The sequence below is a fragment of the Equus asinus genome, chromosome 7, assembly GCF_041296235.1.
Source record: "Equus asinus isolate D_3611 breed Donkey chromosome 7, EquAss-T2T_v2, whole genome shotgun sequence".
NCBI lineage: Eukaryota > Metazoa > Chordata > Mammalia > Perissodactyla > Equidae > Equus > Equus asinus.
Genome location: NC_091796.1, coordinates 81,363,409 through 81,379,354, shown reverse-complemented (window position 1 = coordinate 81,379,354; position 15,946 = coordinate 81,363,409). Strand labels below are relative to the sequence as shown.

Sequence of the window (15,946 nt, the reverse complement as noted above, 5' to 3'; positions counted from 1 at the left end):
TCACGCTATGCCCTTGATCTGGCGTATCTTTCCTTCCATTTCCATGTGTACAAATTCTACCCATCTTTTAGGCTCAGCCCCAGTGCCACCTTCCCCAGGAAGCCTTTCTTGAGTCCCCCACATCCAGGGGTATCTCTTCTTGCCTCTGGCATTTAGGATATCTAGTACTTTTATTGCTATTCATGTATTACCCCCACCCCTAGTTTTGGACTTTCAGATCTTTGATGTCAATGTCTGTCACATCTGTATTTCCCATTAGAGTATTGCTTGCTCAGTTAGTGTAATGTGTCTGAATCAGTGAACAGGACAGACCCATCACTCAGAAGCCTTGATGCTCAAGTGACATTGTGACACCATCGTCATCCCCGACGTAAACTGAGTTTACTACATACAGAGCATGGGGCTGCCATCTACTGTGCTGGAAGCCCAGCCTGAGACCATAAGCCAATGAGTTTACATGTGTTTATTGGCTTTGATTATTAAAATAAAGTGCATATGTAGTAAATGGACTGTTTGTTCATTTTTTCATTCATTCATTCCACTGAAGTTTGTTGAGTGCCTCCTCTGAGCAGGCTCTGTGCTGGGTCCTAGGAAACCAAGAACCCAAGAGAGACCTGCCCCCTCTGCTCATCGTTATCTTCCAGTGTGACCCACAGACGGAAAGCAAGGAAACAAACATAATAATTGCATTTCGGGATAAGTGCCACGAAAAGGGCAGAGTATGAAGGTTCAGTATAAGAGGAGGGTCAGAGTCTAGGTGTGTCCTAAGGGAGATGAGGAATTTAACCTCAGTCTTGTGGGATGAGAAGGAGCCAGCAAAGTGAGGATCCCAGGGAAGGGCTGTCCGGGCAAAGGAAGCTTCTGCTGGAAGTCCTCAAGATAGGTTCGAGCTCCTTGTGTTGAAAGAACAGACAGAAGGCCGGTGTGGCTGGAGCGTGGTACCAGGAGAGAAGGGCCTAGGATGGAGCTGGAGTGGTGAGCGGCACAGACCATGCTGGCTTCTCAGGACATGGAAGAGGCTCTTGATTTCATGGGAAATGAAAAAGGAAGCCGTTTGGAGGATTTTAATCAGGGCAGTGAATCTGCGTCCCGTCAACATCCCTCTGGCTGCTTGGAGGGGAGAGGCACGGCCACAGTGGCAGGAGGGGAGTCAGTTAGGGGATTTACAGTGTTCCAGGCCAGAGATATTGGAGTCTTTAAAAAGGAATTCCTTCTTCTTCTTCTTTTTTTAAACACAACCACAAACCATTGTTATCATCACTGTAAAAACTGTTTAGAGTAACAGGGAGAAAAGTTATTTTAAAATGTGTTTATTTTCCAGATGATGACCTTGGGAAGGGGATGTGAGTGTGTTACTGGGGGATCGGTTTCATCTCTAGTTGGACACCCCTGCCCTCCACTCCTGATACAGGATGCCCCCTCTGCTTCCTGAGCCCTGACTACGACCTTTGTTTGTTAGCAACTCCTGGCTCCTCCCGAGTTTGTAGTGGCTTCTTGTGTCAGGGCCATGTTGCAGGAAATGTAAACCCACTGGGGTGGCGGGTGTCACCTCTGAGGCCTGGGACACAGGCTAGAGGTTCTAGAGACACCGGGAAGTTGATGGGGACAGGGAGGGAGAAGTCACTCTGTTCCTGGACGATGAGGCCAGGTGGCACTTCTGGGGACTAGCTCAGCTGCCTTCACTAGTCTTTTACCTTCCAACCCAAAGTCCATATGCGGGTAATAAATACCTTCATAATAAAAAATGAGAGTGGAATCAGAATGTGCTGAGATGCCAGAGGCAATGACCTTTAAATTTGAGGCACTTGGAACTTACCAGGATTAAATGACTTCAAGACCCAGAGAGTTTGCAACATGGCTGTGCCCACAACAACAACAGTCGTAATAAGGATACCTCGTATTTATCCTATATCTTTTCACCAAAGGCTGCAGGGCATTTGAATTGTCCTTATCTTGCTTGACTTTTGCTTGTGTTCTCACTTAGAGTTCAAGAAACCAAGATGCAGGGGGCAAGGAGGCTTGCTCTGGGCCTGGGCCAGCGTTTACTACCTGTAGGTCAGAGGGCGTGTCCAGCAGACATGATGCTACTTCTCTGTTAGATAGCTAAGGTTGGCCCAGAGACCCGTAAGTTGTCAGTTGATGACTTCCCAAATAGACCTAGGAGAGAAGCCAGAGAAGGATTTTTAGACATGTTCTGAGTTCTTTGGAAGGATTTGGTAATTAGCAGTGTCCTGACCCCTGTGATTAGATAGAACTCTGACAAGAAGGCAGTGGGAGAAGGTCACTGGTAACTCACTCCTGGGCTTCCTGCTTTGAGGACAGGCCAAAGGCATTATCCAGGAGGCCACTTGAACAGTGATGGTGATACCCAATGTCACTGCAGTGCGTGCTGCTTTCTGAGCCTTTTCATAGCTGTGTGATTGTCAAACCATCTTATCATCACCACAAGGATGGGTGGATGCTGTTATCCCATATAACATGTTACCCACCCACTTTTCCAGCCTCATCTTATGCCAATCTCTCCCTGAGCTACTGAGCTCTGGTCGCACTGGCCTCTTTCTGATGGTTAGACAAGCCGTGTTCCTCTCCCGGCCTCACAGGGTTTGCTCATGCTGTTCCCTCTGCTTGGAATACTTTCCCTCCCTCCTCTCTGTTCCCATTCCAAGGCTAGTCTTTTCTCCTCTTTACATCTCCACTCCTTTAGGTCACGTCCTCAGGTAAGCCTTTCGTGACTCTCGGATTAGGCAAAATTTCCTTCTAACACCCTCTCACAGCAGCTTGGCCTTGCTTGTCGCTGCTTTCTAACAGTCGTAATTATATGGTTACGTATGTTGTTTTAGTCTTCCCTCCCTTCACCAGACTGTAAAGTCCATTGAGGGCCAGGACTGTAGCCATTTTGCAGCTTGACTAGCCTAGCACCTGCTGTGTAGTCAGCACTAGACAAATGTTTGTTGGTTGAATGAATGAATGAATTCCTGCTTTGTAATTGGGGAAACAGACATGAAGAGATGATGACTCAGCCAAGTTCACTCAGTGAGCCTGTAAAGAGACCCCCGGGGCCCCTGAAGTGGAGTCCAGTGGGCTCCATGCCCCGTCCTGCTCCTCCACTCCCACTCTGGGGAGCTGAGTCCTCTGCCACAATCTGTCATCCCTCCCTTAAAGGGAGTGAAGTGCTCAGGCTCCTACAGGAAGGGTATGCCATGACACACCTTGATCTTCAGACACAGGGCTGAGAACGACTGGGAAACTCTGCGCTGGTGAACTTGACCTTGCTTTGGTCATGAATTCGCTGTATGATCTTGAGCCATCGCAACTTTTCAGCCTCAGTTTATTCACCTTTAAAGTGGAAATTGGATTCTCTGCTGCCGTGTGACTCACAGGGCTGTGGGAGAGACAGAATTAAATTCATGATCTTTAAGCTCCTTTACAACTAATGTGCTGTAATAAAAATCCTTTTTTCATAAGAAAATAACAATAGATGCGTATGAACAACACATTAATGTCAAATTCTGGGCAGATGAACAGGAAGTTACTTGTTTTCATCCAACAGGGCAGGATTCCGGAATGGTAGGGAAGGGAGAAATATATTTTCATATTTTTGAGGTGGCCCTTTAGGAATAAAAGGCAAATTACATTAAAGAAAGTAAGTTTTGACAAAACATCTTGGACCCACGTAGAAAAGTGTCCCTACTAGAGTGTTCTCTTTTTAGAAAACTCTTCTTGGGTGAAAAGAGTTGAAAAAGGTCAGCATTCTGGGAGGACTTGGCTGGAAGGGGCCCAAGCATTTGAAAGAAGGTTGGTACCCCCGAGAGCATCTCAGAGGCCCTGCTTCCCAGGCAGTGGCAGCATCTTCATTTAGTTAAAACACAGCAACAAAACAGAACACCCCTCAAGCTACCCTCTCGTGGTTTTCTCCTTTGCATTTTATTTCTCAATCCCATTCATTTTCTTGTCATTTCAGAGGGTTTTGGAAAATGATGAAAATGTAGAGGAAGGAAATGAAGAAGAGGATCTAGAAGAGGATATTCCCAAGCGAAAGAATAGGACCAGAGGACGGGTAAGCTGGGATGCCGCAAGGGAGGCCAGAGGTCAGGGAGGCCGAGGCCACGCAAGGGATTGGTCCCCAGATTCAAAGTCACGTTGCAACCAGATAGAGATCCTACCCATGGTCTTCCTTGCAGAATATTCAGAGAAGAAAACTCCAGAAGAGCTGTGACCCCAGATGATAGCCTGCAAGAATTTAGAGCTGGCAAGAGGGACAAGAGGAGGCAGAGGGTGCCCGAGGGGATGGTGAGGGTCCCAGGAAGGTTGGGGGTGGGGTCAGGGTGAGGGTGGAGGATGAGGAGAATGTGACTGTTGTCCCCATTACTCGGTCATAAAAGAAGGCTGGAAGTTTCCTGTCCCTGGGGCCGCCCCAGAATGACAGGCTCAGGACACCTCCTTTGGGGTGTATTTCACTAGGTGGAGGGTAAGAGAGAGCTGGGAGGGCACGGGGACCACAGCGGATGATTCCAGGGCAGGGGTGGCATGGGTTTTAGAGACTTGTGGGCCTGGAGTGTGGCAAGAAAAGGCCAGAAGCCTGGAAGGGCAGAGGGAAAATCCATGGTGGAAGGAATAAAAATATGAGAGTGACCTTTGAGGGGAGGGAACCTAACATGCCCACCCTCAGGCATTCAGGTGGTCGCCCAGAGTCCTCATGTTCAAGCCCAAAGGGGCTTTCTGTGGTCACCTTCTGGAGTCTAAAAGGTTGTCTGACAATAACCAGGCAGAGTGGGACCTCGGGGGTGAACTGCTGCTTTCTTTCTAAGAAGTAACTCTTGTAGGCCTGTCTAGCTCCTTCTGGTTCCAGGCAGACCCTAGCGCTCCATGGACAAGACGCTGGTCCTGGGGGCCCTGTGGGTTTGGGTCCAGTGATAATTATGGCAAGCTTCTCTATTCCCATGGTTCTCCTGCCTTAGTAGACATCAGAATCACCGGGAGAGCTATCAAAATGCAAATCCCCTGGACCGACTTCCAGAAGTTCTGATCTAGGAGGCCTGGGGTACCGCCTGAAAAGCTGTGTTAGAAGCAGGTTCCTAGGTGACTGGGGCAAGTGGTCCAGCACTGCCCACACTGAGCTAAGATGCTCCGACCTGTTGACAGGAGCTGGAATTTCTCAGTCTGGGCGGGGCGGCCCTCTGATGGGCACACCTTGTATAGTTGCTGCCCAGCTTCAGCAACGAGCAACGTGGCAACCATCTTGTTTTATCTATTCTTTACTCCAAGTTTTTGTTGGTTTATGTTTGTTTACTTTTTTTTTTTGCGTGCAATATTTGAAAGCAAGTCCTAGACATTATCATTTAACCTGCACATACCTAAATGTCTATCTCTAACAGATATCATTATCGCACCTAATAAAAATAACTCTTCTAATATCTACTACCCAGACCCTGCTCATTTTCCCCGGATTTTCTCAAAAGTGCCTTTTTATAGTTGGTTTGTTTAAGCCTCCTATATTCTGTAACATACCTCTTTCTTGCCGCACCCTACCGCACACATAGTTTTTTCTCCATGCCATTTATTTGTTGAAGAACTTGGGTAGTTGGTCTTAATGGAATTTCTCATATTCTCGATTTGGCAGGCTGGTGGTATTTAATGTGTTCCTCTATTTTCTTTATTTCCTGAAAATTGGGGGTTTGATTAGAGACTTGATTAGATCAGGATATTTGTGTGCGCGTGTGAATATCTTTTTGGTGGGGCAAGTATCTTTCCTAGGTAGTGACGTGTGCTTCCTGTTGCATTACATCAGGAGACGTATGTTGTCCAGCTGTTCTGCTTTCGGTGGTTGTGAAATTGGTCAGTGGATTTGGATAGTGTCAACCTGATCTCTCTTCATAAAAGTTCCCCATCAAGTTTTCATCAATTGTTTCATCAGCCATTGATGAACTTGCCTAGACCCATGACTTAATTGGAGGTTACAAAATAATGAATGTCTAACTCCATCATTAAAGGAGGCTTTAGAATGTGCAATTTCTGGGCCTTTTGTGAACTCCAAGAGCTGGATACCTCCAGACCTGCTTCCATCCCTTCGCTCACCTCAAACCAGACGTACTCAAGTAGATTGTGGAGAATGGTGCTCTTCACATCTTCTCCACCCCCAACCTAAATCTAGATGATTGGACTCACAGTCAGTGAACATGAATTGGGTGTCTTCTGTAAGAATACCAGCAGTAGTGGCAGCAGCCATTTATACTTACCATATACCAGGTGTGCGATGAGGCTCACTACAATAAGAGTTACCATACAGAGAGTGATGACGATTTATACTACATTCTCTATTTCTGCATTGTCCATTATGGCAGCCACTGGCCATAGGTGGCTACTGAGCACTTGAAATGTCGCTAGTCCAAATTGTGCTGCAAATGTAAAATATTAGATTTCGAAGACTTGGTGTAAAAAGAATGCAGAATATCTCTTTCATATTTTTAAATATTGGTTGCATATTGAAATGATAATATTTTGGATACATTGGGTTAAATAAAAATGTTATTAAAATTAATTGCACCTGTTTCTCTTTTTACTCTTTTTTTAATGTGGCTACTAAAAATGATGTATGGCTCATATTATATTTCTGTTGGCCAGCATTGCTTCTTTCATGCCCGTAAGTTGGTATTATTACTCTCAGAGAGGTTAAGCAACTTGCTCAAGGTCATCCAGCCTGGTAAAGAAGAAGCTAGGATTTGAACATAGGTCTGTGCTTTTTCCACTAGGTCATGCCTGACCTAGTGCCCAGCATGTAGCCAATGACCAGTTTGTTGAATGAATGAATGAATGAATAATGGAAAAAGAAAGAAAAGTCATATTTCAACTTCATGGGAGCTGAGAGAAGGCCTGAGCACAGTGAGGGGCCTGGTTGGGGTCTAGACCAGCTCCAGGCCCACCTGATGTTGGAAGGGCAGTTGAATGGCTCTACGTTGTGCAGTGACATTGTGGACATGTCACCCATGGTGGGAGCCATGGGAGGACCTGGGAGAGTGAGGATGAGTCTGCCTGTGCTGGAGTAAGTGTGAAGCTGCTTCACCCATAGCCTCAACTAAGCCACACTTTAAAGCGGCGTATTCAAGCTGCTGCTGGCTCCTGGAGAACAGTCACTCCCATTTCTGTCGTCAGAACTGAGAGGCAGCCTAAGGCTGTAGACCTCAGTGTGTGGTCCCTGGACTGTAGCCTCAGTATCACCTGAGATCTTGTTAGAAATGTGGGACCCCAGACTCCACCCTAGAAGGACAGAATTAGAGTCTGCATTTAACAAGACCCCCAGGTGCTTTGTGTGCTAATCGAGGAAGTCGAGGCTAAGTAGTGATTATTCGGACAGCCTCTGCTTGGTGTGAACTGTGAGTTCAAATCCCAGCTCCACCATGTACTAGACTTTGGGTGAATTATGTAACCTCTGTGAGCTTGGCCAAATTATATACGTACTCTGGGCCTCAGTTTCTTCATCATTAAAATGGAGATAATAATACACAGCCAATTTTGAGTAGTTAATAAAGGCTAGATATTATCAGGAGGATACAAGCAAAGAGAACAGCTCTTGGAGCTTTGACAATGGAGATATCCTGAGGGGTGAGGGAAGTTCAGACCCAACAATTAATAATTGTGTCTATGGCAACTTTAGCCCAAGAAATCAAAGCCCTTTAAAATTCACAAAATTCCTATGAGTCATGCATGTGAGTGTCAGCAATCAACCCATCAGTCAATCAGTGAGTATTTATTGATGTGCTGTGGTGCAGTCTGGGGCTTCTCAGACTTTAGTGTGCACATGAAGCACCTGGTGATCTTGTTAAAGTGCACATTCTGATGCTGTTGGTCTGACAGGTGGGGACTGAGATCTTACCTGGTTAATAAGATCCCAGGTGATGCCAGTGCTGCTGGTCTGAGGACCACACTTTAAATAGCAAGGGTGTAAAGCAGTGGTTCTTGATTGTTTTTGATCTCAGGAATTCTTTACTTAAGAATTACTGAAATTGGGGCTGACCTGGTGGCGCAGCGGTTAAGTCCACACGTTCTGCTTCAGCTGCCCGGGGTTTGCTGGTTCGGATCCTGGGTGCAGACGTGGCACCGCTTGTCAAGCCATACTGCGGCAGGCGTCCCACATCTAAAGTAGAGGAATATGGGCATGGATGTTTGCTCAGGGCCAGTCTTCCTCAGCAAAAAAGGAGGATTGGTGGCAGATGTTAGCTTAGGGCTAATCTTCCTCAACAAAAGGAAAAAAGAAAAAAAAATTACTGAAAGCCCCCCAAAAGCTATTGTTCTTGTGGGTTATAACTAGTGATACACACCGCATTAGAAATTAAAACAGAAAAAATGTTATGCTTAAGAATACCCCTAACATACAGTGTGATGACATCATCATGTCATGTAGCCTCTGGAAAACTCCGCTGTGCACTTGTGAGAGCATAGACTTCAGATAGCATCTTAGTATTATTATGAAAATAGTTTTGACATTGCAGACTCCTGAAAGAGTCTCAGGAATCCCTAAGGACCCCTGGACCACTATTTGAGAACAACTGGTGTAGAGGAATAGTGCTCTGCTTAGGACCGAGTCTGTCCTGGTTGAGGGTCTTGTAGTTTCAGGAAATGCAATGGCTTAAGCAAAAATTGGAAGTATTTGACAAGCTGTGGGTCAATGCCCCATATTTGAGCAACATTTGAAGACTCAGACCTCAGGAAGGAGAATAAAGTAGAAGGGATTTAGGACTGTGAAAAAGTAAGGAACTCAGGTAGCTTCTAGCCTCTACTCTCCTTCCTTCATTCTTCTTTCACAAGATGGTCTTTCCTGCTTCTCTGTGCACATAGCCACATAGCTCCTGAATTTATGAGTCCCCAGTTCAAGTGACCTGTACTAACTAGAGCCACTGTTTCCCAATTCAAAGTCCCTTGGAAGTAGAATCTGATTGGCCCAGCTTGGGTCAGGTGTCTGCTCCTGAGCAGGTCAATCAACTGTGGCCAGTGGGGAAGGGACATGTGGTATAATCATGGCTGCCATGGCCTCCCAACGGGTGAATGGGAAGGTGGAGTGGGGAGGAGTGGGGTGGAGTGGGTGGTTCTCAGAGAGGGAAGACTGGTTTCTTTTGGACAGTCAGCCTCAAAGTTTTCTATAATAGAATCTGGATACCTGGGTCTGCTCCTTCTACTGGCTCTGTAACAGTGGACAAGTCATGAACCCTCTCAGAATCTGTTTCTTCAAGTGCCAAATGGGAATCCTAACGTTACCTGGTTTAACTCAGAGGGTATTGGAGGAATAAACTGAGCTAATATATGTCACAGAGTTTTGGATGCCATGTGCCCAGCACAGTGCTAAGTATTAGGGGTTCATAATAAAGCGTCAAGTGCCATCTTTGTCCCCAAGGACCTTGGAATTAAATTGAGGAGAAAATAATAATAGTCATGATACAATTAGAAAGTAGCAGGCTTCTGACTATGCGCTAACCAAAGGCAATAAGAGTTCGGAGTAGAGAGAAAGAGATCAACTTGGGCAAGGAGGGGAAATAACGTATCGAGCACTTCCTGTAGACAGTGCTGTCCTCTGTGGTTTCACACACCCTCAGCTCCAACCCTCTCAGCAACTCTGCAATAAAGGTGTTGCTAGGCCTATTTTTCAGTTGAGAAAACGAATGCTTAGGGAAGTAACTTGTCCAAAGACACATAGCTGGTGTTTAAATCTAGTCTGTCTGACTTGAAAGCTGATGCTCTTTTTGCTCCTCAATGTGGCCAGAGGAAGATTCCTGGAAGAGTGGGATGTTGGTAGGGCTAAAACATGGATCAGATGTGGACGGGCAGAGGAGAGGCTAGTCCATGGCAGGGATCAATAAAAACAAAGTCGTGGACGTAGCATGAGCATGAGGTGAACCTGATGGGATTGGCGCTAGGTTACCATTGGCTGTGTTAAGTGGGTTTAAGATGGCAATGAATGAATGGGTGAATGAATGAATGACCACAGTTTCCTGGCCTTCACTCCTTGTCTAATTGTCCTGGGAGTCACGCAGGGTGGACTGGGTAGGGCAGTGCAGGGTTAGAACCCCAGCTAGTGGGTTCTTTGAGCAGTTCAGCCATTAATTGACGAGCTCCTGGATTAAGATTTGGAACAGAAGGGAAATATGAAGCCTAAGATGGTGTTTGAAGGAAAAAACAATAGCACTTGGATTTGGAGAATGAATGAGAGGCAGTGAAGATGATTGACTCACTGACCAACTGACTGATTCGTTCATTTAGTCAGCAAATGTTTATTAAGCACTTCTTAAGTGCCTGGCCCTGTGCCAGGTTCCTAGCATAGTGGTGGCCCAAATAGGCGTGTTTCCCACCCTTGTGTGGGAGAGAGAAAACCAGCTAGTACACAACACATGTCTAAAACGTCAGACAATGCTAGGTGCTGGGATGAAACGTAGAGCAGGGCAGGAGAAAGAACGATGGGGAGGGTATGAGTGGACATCATCGAGCATGGAGGGCTTCTCTGAGGGTGTGACGATTGAGCAAGACAAGTTGGATTCTGAGTTTCCAAACCTGAGATAGTCCAGGAGACTGTAAGAGTGCTACTGCCACAGGAAGAGTCCCATGTAGGCCCCTCAGTGCCCTATGGCCACAATTCCCGTTTTGCAGTTGAGGAAGCTGAGGTGCAGGGCGAGTCGGGGAGCGCGCCGTCCCCTGCTGGTCAACACTGCCGAGTGAGATGGAGCCCGGCTCTCAGGAAGGCAGGGCCTCTGCTTCCCGCTGGCTGCTCCCCCGAACACTGTCTCCTCCTCCTCCTCGTCGCCCAGGCGGTATTTTTAGTCTCTCGGAGCCCCCTCCCGATCTGAGCCGCCATCGCCTCCGTCATTCTGCTTGACTTGCTTTCACCTGCTCTGAGGCGGCTGTGACAGGGCTGCGGGCTGCACACGTCAAGCTGTCCCTGGCTTCACTGAGGGGGCATGGTGGGGCAAGGGCAGCTGAGGGTGACCACCCTGGGCGTGTGGGCAGGCGGGGAGGCCTGTCAGTGCCTAGGGTGGCTGCTGCCAGCACCTCACAGCTCCCTCTTCAGGTCAAGTCTGAGTAACGAGGGCAAGGGGAGGGGGCTGCTGGCTGTCATGTGTGCAGGGGGGGCGGTGGGGAGGCAAGGAGAGAGAGACCTGTGGGAGGGGGGAAGGAGGGAGGTGGAATTTTGTAATTTGTTTTGGAGAGAGACAAGCTGAGGGGGTGGCAGAGGTGGTAGCTTGGCAGGTAGTGTTGATTGTGAAGTGTGTGTTTTGTGAGAGTGCGTGAGCATCACAGGCCTGCGGTACAGGCCTTTCCGCTGTGAAAGCCCCAATGAGTATGTGTGTGTGTGTGTGAGAGAGAGTGAGTGTGTGTGTGTGTGTGTGTGAGAGAGAGAGTGTGAGTGTGTGTGTGTGTGTGTGAGAGAGAGAGTGTGAGTGTGTGTGTGTGTGTGAGCATTGCGGGCCTTGCCACTGTGAAGTCCCCAGGGCCACTTTTCCAGGCCAGGCCCCTGGGATCGCCCCATTTTCTCTGCATCCCAGGTTGCTGCCATGTTTTATTTCTCATCTGCTGCACCTTCCTCTCTGTCCCCAAAGACCCCAGCAGCCCTTTCCTTGCCTGGGGTTTACTGCTACTCATTACCGGAGAGTGACCTGGAGGAGGCTGGGGTGCTACACACGTGACCGGTGTGGGACTTACAGAGGTTTAAAAATAAACCCTGCCGAGCTCTCATAGCCACTGTCCCGGGGCTGCAGAGTTGCCAGCTCCCTCTCTGGCTGGCCTCTCCTCTCCTTGGAGGTAGAACTCATTCCACCTCCTCCTCCCCTAGGTTATGCTGACCTGTCTGGAGATGCACACTGGGTGGTGGTGTCAGGAGTCCAGCCCCAGGAGATGGTGAGGGGTCAAGGTCTCTGTCTCCGGCTGGAGGCCTAAGGCAGACCACATGGGGTGGCTTGGCTGCAGCTCACCCCTGTGGAGTAGGCTGAGCCGTGGAGAGACGAGCTCCCCGTAGGCTGGGCTCAGGCCCCACTGCCAGGCCTGGCTGGCTCTTGAGAGACTAGAGCAGGGGAAGTGTGAACACAGGAGCTGCGGTCCTGACTGCATGTGTGCTTCTTGTCCCTGTCAGGACTTGCTCCCAACGTGCCTGTCCTCCGGTCAGGTGAGGGGAGCAGAACTGGCATGTTCGTGTGGGGTCGATGAAGCTGGAAGGCTGAGCAGTTGGAGGAAGAGGTCCTAGCGGCAACAGTGGAGTATGGGAATTCGGTAGATCCAGGCTTTGCAGTCAGAGCATCCTGAGTTTGCGTCCTGGCTCTGCACTTAGTAGCCAAGTGACCCTGGGCAAGCTACTTAACTTCTCTGGTGCCTCAGTCTCCTGACCTATAAAATGGAGCTAATAGTAGTGCCCTCCCCGCCTTGGAGTTGTGAAGGTTAATGAGATGATGCAGATGAGTGGCTGAGTGATTTGAAGCAAGTTACCTAACCTCTCTGGGCCTCAGTTTCCTGGCCTGTAAAACGGGGTGGGTATTGGTACAAATGTGATGAAAGTTGAATGAGGAGATGTAGACAAAGTGTTCAGGGACTCCCAGACTACGTGCTCGAGAACCATAGTGACAATCAGAATAATAAACATCCTGATGCCCCAATGTCTCCCCAGGCCCGTGGCTCGGCCGGTGGCAGGAGGAGGCACGACGCGGCCTCTCAGGAAGACCACGACAAACCTTACGTCTGTGACAGTAAGTATGGGCCATGCCGCCTTCCTGTCCCCGCCCCACCTTCTGTGTGCATCCCTGGCTGGCAGCCCCTAGCCTCAGGCTCGCTGGCTGCTCCTCTCTAGCCTGCAGCCCCAGCCCGTGTGCCTGCTGTCACTACCTGCCGTCGCTACTGCGGCTGGCCCCACAGTTCTGCATGAGGGGGAGGGCCCAGGAGGCCTCGCCGCCTTCCACTCTGCGCCCTCTCTGGCAGTGCCCTCTTTCATGGCTTTCCTCCGGCTCGCTCTCTTTCATTCTCTCTGTCTCCTTAAGATTCATCCTCTGTTTCTTTCTCTATTTCAGAGAGTTACAACCAAAAGCATAACTCAAAATCCTCTGACAAAGACGCTTGGCCCCCGTGGCTTTGTCGTTTGCTTCCCTTTAATTCCCTTCTCACTCTCTCTCTCTGTCTCTCTCTCTCCTGTCCTAGGTAGGGCACGTTATGAATCTTTCTCTGTTGATGACTTAGTTTAATACATGGCCCTCGATCCATCTCCAGCCTTCCTTGCTTGCTTCAGAGACATCTTTTGGACAAGCGACTGCCTGGCTCCTGGGTTTAGGCTCTGCAGACAGAGCTGGGGGAATGCTGAGGGAGAGAACGGCAGGGAACAGTGGCACTCGGTGGACTTCCAGAAATCTCCAGCTTTCCCAGGGATTGCTGTGGGCTCGAGCGAGCTTTTTTCTCTCTCACCTACCAGAGCACTGGGTGGTGGGTCTGAAATCCTTGCCCCAGTTGTCTTCTCACTGTATCGGGCGCCATCTGCTCATTCCACGGCAAGGGAGGCCCTCAAAACCACTTTCCCTGACCGTCTTCTCTTCCCATCTTCTCCTCTCTGAGGACGCAGAGCTCTGCCAAGGGGGAGAAGGGGCTGCAGAGGGAATGGCAGGGCCCTGGCCCGGTGGTGCCTCTGGGCGCCCCACCAGTGTCTGCAGTCTCCGTGCAAGCAGAGAGAGAACCAGGCAGGATGGGGCGCACCGGGGCTGGTGCGTTTTCCTCCCTTTTCACTGGCCTCTTTTGATTTCAAAAAGTTGTTCTGTGCTAGTGGGGTGACAGCTAGTTGGAGAACATTTTGCTAGAAGAAATCCAACTCCGTGACCCCCATTTGGCTGTTTAATACACCGTGCAGATGACATTCCTGCAGGTACGTCTCCATCCCAAAGCAATTCTGTTTCAGGATGAGGAGAGAGCAGGGCACGGGGTCCGATTCCTCTTGGCAATACCAGGAGGTGCCTGCTTCTGCCTGGGTCTCACTTCCTGGGTGGGTTCAGTTTTGTTCTGACGGATTTTAAAAGCCCAAGCCTGCTAGCTCTTGGGAGGCTGGCTCTGGGCTGCGAAGAGTCCTTCCGACCCCCATGGAGCGGGCTTTCCAGCTGTGCCTGGCTGGAGCAGCCCAGCCATCAAGAATGCCAACCCCTGCTTTGGAACTGGCGCATTGCCACTCGGTTGCTTTTAAAAAGCCTTGTTTTTATTATGTGATTTTTCTGCTACCAGAGACAGTGGGATTACTTTTTGCTCTATCTCTACAGCTTTCATTGGATTCTCAGCCAGTCATAGTGCCATATATTCCCAGACACACACACGCACCCTTCTTCGCCAGCCCCTCAGTTCCTCTCTTCACTTCTTTGTCTCTGACGCTGCCTCCTTGCATGTGACCCCCGTGGAGCACCCTTTGTGGGTGTCCCTCTCTTGCCTCGCTCGCTCCCCTCTTTCTGCCCGAAGTCCTTGCACCACACCCACTCCCCCAGGCTCCTGTGGCTTTGTTGAGGGGCTCTCAGTGCCCTTCGCTGTTTCCTGTTCCCCTCCCCGCAGGGTCTCTTCCTCCTCCTGTTTACACCGTGTGGTGCTTGGGCGGCCTAGTCGCAGGCCTGATGTTGGCTTTCTGGAAGTCTCAGCGGCTGATTTCTTGGCTCTGCCCCTGCAGGCGCTACCTCCCTTTTCCTCCCTCAGCAGAGCAAGGTCCACCGTAGATTACCCTTCTCTCTTAGGAAATCGTGTGGCAGCACAGTGATTAATAGACTTTATTTTTATCTGGTGCCCTTCAGACGTGTGATCCTTTGGGATAGGAATGACCTTTGGAGAGGTCATGAGGCCCACCCTCCACCCCCGAACTGAGCAAGGAATGCTTTTAATAATCTCTAATGCATCCTGAGTAGAGAGGTGTCTGGTCACCTCCTTGAATGTCCCCAGGGATGCTGTTGCCATAAGCTGCCCTTTCTTCTGTGATTCCCAACTGTGCTTTGAATGATTGTTTTCCCTTAATAGGAGCCGAAATTTTTCTCTCCTACAGGCCCCCTTATCTTTTGTGCATCTTTTCCCGACAAATAGGCACATTCAGCATTTTGTCTATTCTGGAGCCCTCTGAACATCCCCTTGGATTCTTGGTTTACCCAGGGCCACATCCCATAATCTCTGCGACAGCCTGCTCTGCATTCTCTTCTGGGTTTACAGTTAAGCTCAGCACTCCCATTGGAAGTAGCACCAAGGCCAAGTGGCTCAAAGAGTAGCAGACCAATTTCCTTGTTTATTTTACACATCAGCCCTTAATACAACCCATGTCGGTAGAGAATAGAAGTGTTTGGCCAGCCCGTTGCACTGTGCACCATCTCAACGACTTCCCACGCCGTACCTGTCCTGACCCCAGCCTAACGCCTCTCCAGGTGTGTGCTCTTCTGATGCATTTGATTATTCCTTCATCCATAAATTACTCTGCATCTGCCCTATTGAGTCTCAATAAAGAGATACAATAATATGTGACTTCAATAGACAAGATTCAATAAAGGCACATTTAAAGCCGTTGCCCAGTAGTTAAATTTTATTCTCCATAGATTCACAATCCCTGCCATGTTAGTATCATCTGTGGTTTGATTTGCATAATCCTCACTTCATCTTTTGAGTTATTTATGAAAATATTAGGCCACCTTGGACCCCACCACCTCCTTCTGAGTTTACGTGGAGTAGTAATAGCTATTTTTCAGATGCGATTGTATTTAACCCTTCCTGGTATATATTCCTAAATATAGTTGTCCTATTATGTTCTTGGTCCAAGCTTCCCTTTCAAGATGGGTGGTTGAAATATTATCTTAGCTGCTAACTTCAGGTGATAGATGGTTTGCCTGTTGCTTTTCACTCAGCCATTGAATTTGTTCCATCTTGGAGAAATATTAAATCATTTGAACTTAATTTACTTTTTACCCAATCCATGGTGTGTGTATGT

General features: G+C 48.7%; 1 protein-coding gene across 9 annotated transcripts in view; it reads left to right on the top strand.

Moving 5' to 3' along the window:
- DPF3 (double PHD fingers 3) overlaps nucleotides 1-15,946 on the top strand; it is a 252,853-nt gene that overhangs the window by 136,177 nt on the left and 100,730 nt on the right. For all 9 annotated transcript variants that reach the window (XR_011504660.1, XR_006530208.2, XR_011504658.1 and 6 more), the window contains exons 5-6: nucleotides 3,962-4,057; nucleotides 12,638-12,716. Coding sequence is in view for 4 of the 9 variants with exons in the window: in XM_014835753.3 (XP_014691239.1) it covers nucleotides 3,962-4,057; nucleotides 12,638-12,716 (175 nt within the window). In the remaining 5 variants the exon portion in view is untranslated. The remainder of the gene's footprint in view (nucleotides 1-3,961; nucleotides 4,058-12,637; nucleotides 12,717-15,946) is intronic.